The sequence below is a fragment of the Calidris pugnax genome, unplaced genomic scaffold (genome assembly GCF_001431845.1).
Source record: "Calidris pugnax isolate Ruff unplaced genomic scaffold, ASM143184v1 scaffold580, whole genome shotgun sequence".
Lineage (NCBI taxonomy): Eukaryota > Metazoa > Chordata > Aves > Charadriiformes > Scolopacidae > Calidris > Calidris pugnax.
In genome coordinates this window covers 136,421-145,552 of record NW_015091325.1, presented here as the reverse complement: position 1 = coordinate 145,552, position 9,132 = coordinate 136,421, and the positions used below count along the sequence as shown (strand labels likewise).

Here is a 9,132-nt window from a genome sequence, read left to right as displayed (position 1 = left end):
TCCATTACCCACCCCCCCCAGCTCTGCCCTGGATGGGAGCCCTGTGCCAGCAGGGACTGACCATGCCCCTGCCACCCCTGCACCCCCTTTTCCCTTCTTCCCTGTAACCCCACAAGCCAGGCTTTGGCAGGAAAGGTGCCTGCTGGGATCCCTAAATCCCTCTTTTTCCCTAAATCCCCTATTTTATGTGTGTGTTTGGTTTTTTTCCCAGCGGGAGCTGAAGGAGCAGCTCCAGGGGCTGCAGGAGAGCGAGCGCGGTCACACAGAAGCCCTGCACCTCCTCAAGAGGCAGCTGGCGGAGACCAAGGTACGAGGGGGGACACGGCTGTGCCCCCCAATAGCACCCCGTCCCCTCCCCTGATTTCAGCCCCTCCAAAGACCCCAAACCCCACAGTTTTGTGGATCTGCCCTATTTTTTCCTTCTCTGGTACCCTGAAACCTGCTGGCAGGTTGACAAAGCCACCCATCAGGCAGCTTATCTCTCTTTTATTTCCTTCAGGGCTGCTTTTCTCCACCTTTTTAATTAGCTTTTGTTTTATATTCATCACTTTTTCCTTGCTCAGGGGTTCACCTTTCAGCGACGTTTAATTTTCTCTCCATCCTTGCCAGCAACGGGGTGTGTCTTAGGTTTTGTATAGGGGTGTGGGGTCAAATATCCCTCCTTGGATGCTTGGAGCATCCAGAATGGGGTGGGGATGGGGATGTGGCAGTGAGGGGTGGGGACATGACCAATGAGGGATGAGGATGCACCAACAAGGGATAGGGGCATCACCAGTGACTGAAGGGGACCCATTGGTGAGGGGTGGAGACATCACTGGTGAGGGATAGGGACACACCTGTGAAGGATGGGGGACATCACTGGTGAAGGATGGGGCCGTGCTGGTGAGGGACAGGGGGACATCATTGGTGAAGGATGAGGATGGGGACATCACTGGTGAAGGATGGGGCTGTGCTGGTGAGGGACAGGGGGACATAACTGATGAGGGATGGGAATGGGGACATCACCAGTGAGGGATGGGGACATGCTGGTGGTCTTCTCCACACTGTGGTGTTTTCCAAACCAGTGGATGAGGGACTTCACTGGTGATGTCCCCATCCCTTACCAGTGAGGTACCTTACCTCACCACCTTACCTCACCACCATCACCCCAGGTGAGGTCTCACCAGAGCAGAGCAAAGTGGCAGAATCCCCTCTCTGGACCTGCTGGCAACGCAGCTTTTGATGCAGCCCAGGATGGGATTGGCCTTCTGGGCTGCAGCTGCCCACTGCCTGCTCATGCTTGGGCTAACGGGACTGTGGGGTTAATTTTGGGAATTACGGATTCATGGAGGGGGTCAGGGCAGGTTTGGGAGGGGGTCCTGATACCTGCACCCCAAAAGTCCTCAGCCAAGAGCCTGCGGGTGACCATTGGGGAGGCTTTCGAGCGGCTGCACCGGCTGCTGCGGGAGCGGCAGAAGGCGATGCTGGAGGAGCTGGAGGCGGACACGGCGCGGACACTCACTGACATCGAGCAGAAGATCCAGCGCTACAGCCAGCAGCTCCGCAAGGTGCAGGAGGGCAGCCAGATCCTCCAGGAGCGCTTGGCCGAAGCCGACAAACACGTCTTTTTAGCCGGTGTCGCGTCCCTTTCCGAGAGGTGGGTGACACCGGGGTGACACCGGGGGGTCCCCCGAGTTGTGTCCCCGCCTCTTCTCCATCGTTTCCCCTTCGCAGGCTGAAGGGGAAGATCCACGAGACCAACCTGACCTACGAGGACTTTCCCACCTCCAAATACATGGGGCCGCTGCAGTACACCATCTGGAAATCCCTTTTCCAGGATATCCATCCCGGTGAGGGCTGTGGGGATGCGCTGGCTGCGGGGCTGGGGGGGTCCGGGGGAGGGGTGGGGATGGGGATGTGGCAGTGAGGGGTGGGGACATGACCAATGAGGGATGAGGATGCACCAACAAGGGATAGGGGCATCACCAGTGACTGAAGGGGACCCATTGGTGAGGGGTGGAGACATCACTGGTGAGGGATAGGGACACACCTGTGAAGGATGGGGGACATCACTGGTGAAGGATGGGGCCGTGCTGGTGAGGGACAGGGGGACATCATTGGTGAAGGATGAGGATGGGGACATCACTGGTGAAGGATGGGGCTGTGCTGGTGAGGGACAGGGGGACATAACTGATGAGGGATGGGAATGGGGACATCACCAGTGAGGGATGGGGACATGCTGGTGGTCTTCTCCACACTGTGGTGTTTTCCAAACCAGTGGAGGGGACATGACCAATGAGGGATGAGGATGCACCAACAAGGGATAGGGGCATCACCAGTGACTGAAGGGGACCCATTGGTGAGGGGTGGAGACATCACTGGTGAGGGATAGGGACACACCTGTGAAGGATGGGGGACATCACTGGTGAAGGATGGGGCCGTGCTGGTGAGGGACAGGGGGACATAACTGATGAGGGATGGGAATGGGGACATCACCGGGGAGGGCTGGGGACACGCTGGTGAAGAATGGGGATGTGCTGGTGGTCTTCTCCACATTATGGTGTTTTCCAAACCAGTGGATGAGGGACATCTCTGATAAGGGATGGGGATGTCACTGGTGAAGAATGGGGATGCACTGGCTGCAGGGCTGGGGGGGTCCCAGGGAGGGGTGGGGATGGGGATGTGGCAGTGAGGGGTGGGGACATGACCAATGAGGGATGAGGATGCACCAACAAGGGATGGGGGCATCACCAGTGACGGAAGGGGACCCACTGGTGAGGGGGGGAGACATCACTGGTGAGGGATAGGGACACACCTGTGAAGGATGGGGGACATCACTGGTGAAGGATGGGGCTGTGCTGGTGAGGGACAGGGGGACATAACTGATGAGGGATGGGAATGGGGACATCACCAGTGAGGGATGGGGACATGCTGGTGGTCTTCTCCACACTGTGGTGTTTTCCAAACCAGTGGATGAGGGACTTCACTGGTGAGGGATGGATTCCAAACCAGTGGATGAGGGACATCACTGGTGAGGGATGATGATGTGCTGCTGAGGGAAGGGGACGGCGACATCACCGGTGAAGAATGGGGATGTGCTGGTGGTCTTCTCCACACTGTGGTGTTTTCCAAACCAGTGGATGAGGGACATCACTGGCGAGGGATGGGGATGGCGACGTCACCGGTGAAGAATGGGGATGTGCTGGTGGCCTTCTCCACACCGTGGTCTTCTCCAGACCGGTGGGACAGAGCCATCTGCGCTGGGTCTGGGTGCTGCGTTGACACTTGTCCCCACCTTTTCCCCATGTCCCCCCTCCAGTGCCAGCAGCCCTGACGCTGGACCCCGGCACGGCTCACCACCGCCTGATCCTCTCCGACGACTGCACCATCGTGGCGTACGGCAACCTGCACCCCCAGCCGCTGCAGGACTCCCCCAAACGCTTCGACGTGGAGGTCTCGGTCCTGGGCTCGGAGGCTTTTGGCGGCGGGGTCCACTACTGGGAGGTGGTGGTCTCCGAGAAGACCCAGTGGATGATCGGTTTGGCCCACGAAGCCGTCACCCGCAAGGGCAGCATCCAAATCCAGCCCAGCCGAGGGTTTTACTGCATCGTGATGCACGACGGGAACCAGTACAGCGCCTGCACCGAGCCCTGGACCCGGCTCAACGTCAAGAGCAAGTTGGAGAAGGTGGGGGTCTTCCTGGACTACGACAAGGGGCTCCTCATCTTCTACAACGCCGACGACATGTCCTGGCTCTACACCTTCCGGGAGCGGTTTCCCGGGAAGCTCTGCTCTTACTTCAGCCCCGGGCAGAGCCACGCCAACGGGAAGAACGTCCAACCCCTCCGCATCAACACCGTCCGCATCTAACGGGGGGGTGGTGTCGTCCTGCCCCCCTCCCCTGGGGTCTTTTCCCGCTGTATGGTGGAGGTTCGGGCTGATCCTGCCCCAGGAACTGCCCCCGGCGCTGGGCAGGATCCGGCCTTTTCATCTTCCCCCCCTTCCCTGCTCTGTCCTGTGCTTCCAGGAGGGTCCCGGCGCGGGGGGAGCGGGGGCCGGGCTGCTGCAATAAAAGGATTTGGAGAGAAGGGGCCGGTGGTGGAGACCCCCGGGGGGTGCGCCGGGGGGTGCCGTACAGTGCTGTGGGGTGCAGCAGGGTGCCACAGCGGGTATTGCACTGTGGTGTGGTGCACCGTGCCATACCCTGCGTGCTGCGGGTCCCGGCGCGGGGGGAGCGGGGGCCGGGCTGCTGCAATAAAAGGATTTGGAGAGAAGGGGCCGGTGGTGGAGACCCCCGGGGGGTGCGCCGGGGGGTGCCGTACGGTGCTGTGGGGTGCAGCAGGGTGCCACAGCGGGTATTGCACCGTGGTGTGGTGCACCGTGCCATACCCTGTGTGCTGCACCACAGTGTGCCCTCCTGTGCCATCGTGTGCTGTGCCACGGTGTGCCCTGCTGTGCCATCGTGCACCGTGGTGTGCCATCGTGCGCCATGCCATGGTGTGCCATTGTGCACCGTGCCACGGTGTGCCCTCCTGTGCCATCGTGCACCGTGGTGTGCCAGCATGTGCCATGCCATGATGTGCCCTGCTGTGTCATTGTGCACCGTGGTGTGCCATCGTGCACTGTGCCACATTGTGCCCTGCTGTGCCATCATGCACTACAGTGTGCCATCGTGCACCGTGCCATGGTGTGCCCTGTTGTGCCATTGTGCACTGTGGTGTGCCATCGTGCGCCATGCCACGGTGTGCCCTGCTGTGCCATTGTGCACCACTGTGTGCCATCATGCACTGTGCCCTGCTGTGTCATAATGCACCATGGTGTGCCATCGTGCGCTGTGCCACAGTGTGCCCTGCTGTGTCATTTTGCACTGTGGTGTGCCATCGTGCACTGTGCCATGGTCTGCCCTGCTGTGCCATTGTGCACCATGGTGTGCCCTGCTGTGCCATCGTGCACCGTGGTGTGCCATCATGAGCCATGCCACGGTGTGCCCTGCCGTGCCATCATGCACCACGGTGTGCCATCATGTGCTGTGCCACGGTGTGCCCTGCTGCGCCATCGTGCACAACGGTGTGCCCTGCTGTGCCATAATGTGCCATGGTGTGCCATTGTACACTGTGCCATGGTGTGCCCTGCTGTGCCATCGTGCACCACTGTGTGCCATCGTGCACCATGGTGTGCCCTGCTGTGCCATCATGCACCATGGTGTGCCATCATGTGCTGTGCCACGGTGTGCCCTGCTGCGCCATCGTGCACAACGGTGTGCCCTGCTGTGCCATAATGCGCCATGGTGTGCCATTGTACACTGTGCCATGGTGTGCCCTGCTGTGCCATCATGCGCCATGGTGTGCCATTGTGCGCCATGCCATGGTGTGCCGTGCAGTGTCATTGTGCACCACAGTGTGCCCTGCTGTGCCATCATGCACCATGGTGTGCCATCATGCGCTGTGCCATGGTGTGCCCTGCTGTGCCATTGTGCACTGTGCCACAGTGTGCCCTGTTGTGCCATTTTGCACCGGGGTGTGCCATGCCACACTGGATATACTGCACCATGGTGTGCTGTGCCATATTGCACCATGCCACGGTGTGCTGGGCTGTGTTTGCTGTGGCATGGTGTGCCATACCATACGTACCGTGCTGTGCTGTGCCATATTGCCCAGGTGGCCAAGGCCACCAGCATCCTGGCCTGTGTCAGGAACAGCGTGGGGAGTAGGACTTGGGAGGTCACCATTTCCCCTGGACTGGGCACTGGTGAGGCCCCACCTCGAGGGCTGTGCCCAGTTTTGGGCCCCTCACCGCAAAAAAAAGCCATTGAGGGGCTGGAGCGGGTCCAGAGAAGGGCAACGGAGCTGGTGAGGGGTATGGAGAGCAAGGACAAGGGTCTGGAGAACTTCTGAGGGAGCTGGGGGTGTTCAGCCTGGAGAAGAGGAGGCTGAGGGGAGCCCTTCTGGCTCTCTCCAACTCCCTGAAAGGAGGGTGTAGCCAGGGGGGGTCGGTCTCTGCTCCCAAGGAACAGGCGATGAAACAGGAGGAAATGGCCTCACGTTGCACCAGGGGAGGTTCAGGATGGAGATTGGGGAAAGTGTTTCCATGGAAAGGGTTCTGAAGCCTTGGACTGGGCTGCCCAGGGCAGGGGTGGAGGCCCCATCCCTGGAGGTGCTCAGAAGCCGGGCAGCCGTGGTGCTGAGGGACACGGGTCAGTGGTGGGTTTATCAGAGGTTGATGGTTGGACTCGATGATCTGAAAGGTCCCTTCCGACATGGACAATTCTGATATTGTGCCGTGGTGACTGTGCCATGCCATGCCATGCCATATTGTGCCACGTCATGCTGTGCCGTGCCCTGTGTGCTGCACCGAGCCGTGCCGTGTGTACGGCACCGTGCCCTGGTGCACTGGGCCATGCCATACGTGCTGTGCCATATGTGCAGGGCCATATGTATGGTATCATGCCATCGTGCAGCACCATATGTACTGTGCCGTGCCCTGTGTGCTGCACCGAGCCGTGGCGTGTGTACGGCACCGTGCCCTGGTGCACTGGGCCATGCCATACGTGCTGTGCCGTGCCATACGTCCTGTGCTGTGCCATACGTGCAGTGCCGTGCCATATGTGCAGGGCCATATGTATGGTATCATGCCATCGTGCAGCACCATATGTACTGCGCCGTCCCCTGGTGCACCACGGTCTGCCCTGCCATACGTACTGCTCCATACCTTGCTGCACCATACTGTGCCGTGCCATACGTCCTGTGCTGTGCCATAAGTGCCACAACACAGTGTGCCATGCCATATGTGCTGCAGCATACTGTGCCATGCCATATGTCCTGTGCTGCACCATATGTAGCGTGCCATGGTGCACCATACTGTGCCGTGCCATATGTACTGCTCCATACCTTGGTGCACCATACTGTGCCACTCTGTACATCCTGTGCTGTGCCATATGTGCCACACCATACTGTGCCATTCCATATGTCCTCTGCTGTGCCATATGTGCCACACCATACTGTGCCATGCCATATGTGCTATGCTGTGCCATATGTACCCTGCCACAGTGCACTGTACTGTGCCACGCTGTACATCCTGTGCTGTGCCATATGTACCACACCGTACTATGCCACAGCATATGTGCTGTGCTATGCCATACATCCTGTGCTGTGCCATACGTGCTGTGCCGTGCCATATGTGCAGTGCCATATGTATGGTGTCATGCCATCGTGCAGCACCATACATACTATGCCGTGGTGCACCATACTGTGCCACGCTGCGCGTCCTGTGCCATATGTATCACACCATACTATGCCACACCATATGTCCTGTGCTGTGCCATATGTACCGCACTGTGCTGTGCCATATGTGCTGTGCTGTGCCATATGTGCAGTGCCATATGTATGGTGTCATGCCATCGTGCAGCACCATACATACTATGCCGTGGTGCACCATACTGTGCCACACCGTATATCCTGTGCCATATGTATCACACCATACTACGCCATACCGTACGTCCTGTGCTGTGCCATATGTACCGCACTGTGCTGTGCCATACGTGCTGTGCTGTGCTGTATGTGCAGTGCCATATGTATGGTATCATGCCATCGTGCAACACCATATGTACTGCGCCGTCCTGTGGTGCACCACGGTCTGCCCTGCCATATGTACTGCTCCATACCTTGGTGCACCATACTGTGCCGTGCCATACGTCCTGTGCTGTGCCATAAGTGCCACAACACAGTGTGCCATGCCATATGTCCTGTGCTGTACCATATGTACTGTGCCATGGTGCACCATACTGTGCCGTGCCATATGTACTGCTCCATACCTTGGTGCACCATACTGTGCCACTCTGTACATCCTGTGCTGTGCCATATGTGCCACACCATACTGTGCCATTCCATATGTCCTCTGCTGTGCCATATGTGCCACACCATACTGTGCCATGCCATATGTGCTATGCTGTGCCATATGTACCCTGCCACGGTGCACTGTACTGTGCCACGCTGTACATCCTGTGCTGTGCCATATGTACCACACCGTACTATGCCACAGCATATGTGCTGTGCTATGCCATACATCCTGTGCTGTGCCATACGTGCTGTGCCGTGCCATATGTGCAGTGCCATATGTATGGTATCATGCCCTCGTGCAGCACCATATGTACTGTGCCGTCCCGTGCAGCACCATATGTACTGTGCCGTGCCGTATGTACTGCTCCATACCTTGCTTTACCATACCGTGCCGTGCCATATGTACCATGCCGTGCCGTGCCATACATACCGCACTGTGCAGTGCCACGCTATACATTCTGTGCCACGCCATCCACACCGTCCAGTGCCCTATGGCGTGCCATATGTGCCCTGCCGTGGTGTGTCACAGTGCAGAGGGGACGGGGTGGGGAGGGGTCCATATAGGGGATGCTGCTTACCTATAGCAGCAATGCCTATAGGGCTGTGCTGTGGGGAGGGGCCAGGGTGCGGAAGGTGGGTGTATAGAGGGTGTTTATATAGGGGGTGGGCTATAAGGGGTATGGTATATACAGGGTGAGCTATAGGAGGGTATGGTATATAGGGAGTGGGCTACTTGCGGTTATGATGTATGGAGGGGTGATATATAGGGGGTGGGCTATATGGGGTATGATGTATGGGGGTGATCTATATGGGGTGTGGTGTCCAGGGGTGTGATATATAGGGATGAGCTATAGGGGGTATGGTATATAGGGGGTGGGCTATATGAGGTATGGTATATAGGGGGTGGGATATAGGAGGGTATGGTATATAGGAAGTGGGCTACTTGGGGGTATGACGTAGAGGGGGATGATATATAGGGGGTGATCTATATGGGGTATGATGTACAGGGGTGTGATATATACGGGAGGGCTATATTGGGATGGTATATAGGGGATGGGCTATAGGAGGGTATGATATATAGGGAGTGGGCTACTTAGGGGTATGATATATAGGGGGTGATATATAGGGGCTGATCTATATGGGGTATGATGTATAGGGGGTGATATATAGGGGGTGATCTATATGGGATATGATGTATGGGGGGTGATCTACATGGGGGATGGTGTCCAGGGGTGTGATATATAGGGAGGCGGTATAGGGGGTATGGTATATAGGGGGTGGGCTATATGAGGTATGGTATATAGGGGGTGGGATATAG

At 57.9% G+C, this 9,132-nt stretch overlaps 2 protein-coding genes across 2 annotated transcripts in view; both read left to right on the top strand.

The window, feature by feature from the left end:
- TRIM62 (tripartite motif containing 62) overlaps nt 1–4,067 on the top strand; it is a 7,645-nt gene extending 3,578 nt beyond the window's left edge. The window contains exons 3-6 of the mRNA XM_014960960.1: nt 207–307; nt 1,380–1,636; nt 1,714–1,829; nt 3,299–4,067. Of these exons, the coding sequence (XP_014816446.1) occupies nt 207–307; nt 1,380–1,636; nt 1,714–1,829; nt 3,299–3,849 (1,025 nt within the window). The 3' untranslated portion in view covers nt 3,850–4,067. The remainder of the gene's footprint in view (nt 1–206; nt 308–1,379; nt 1,637–1,713; nt 1,830–3,298) is intronic.
- A 2,168-nt stretch (nt 4,068–6,235) lies between these two features.
- Nucleotides 6,236–9,132, top strand: part of SVBP (small vasohibin binding protein) — a 4,482-nt gene continuing 1,585 nt past the window's right edge. The window contains exon 1 of the mRNA XM_014960959.1: nt 6,236–6,253. Coding sequence (XP_014816445.1) covers nt 6,236–6,253 — 18 coding nt within the window. The remainder of the gene's footprint in view (nt 6,254–9,132) is intronic.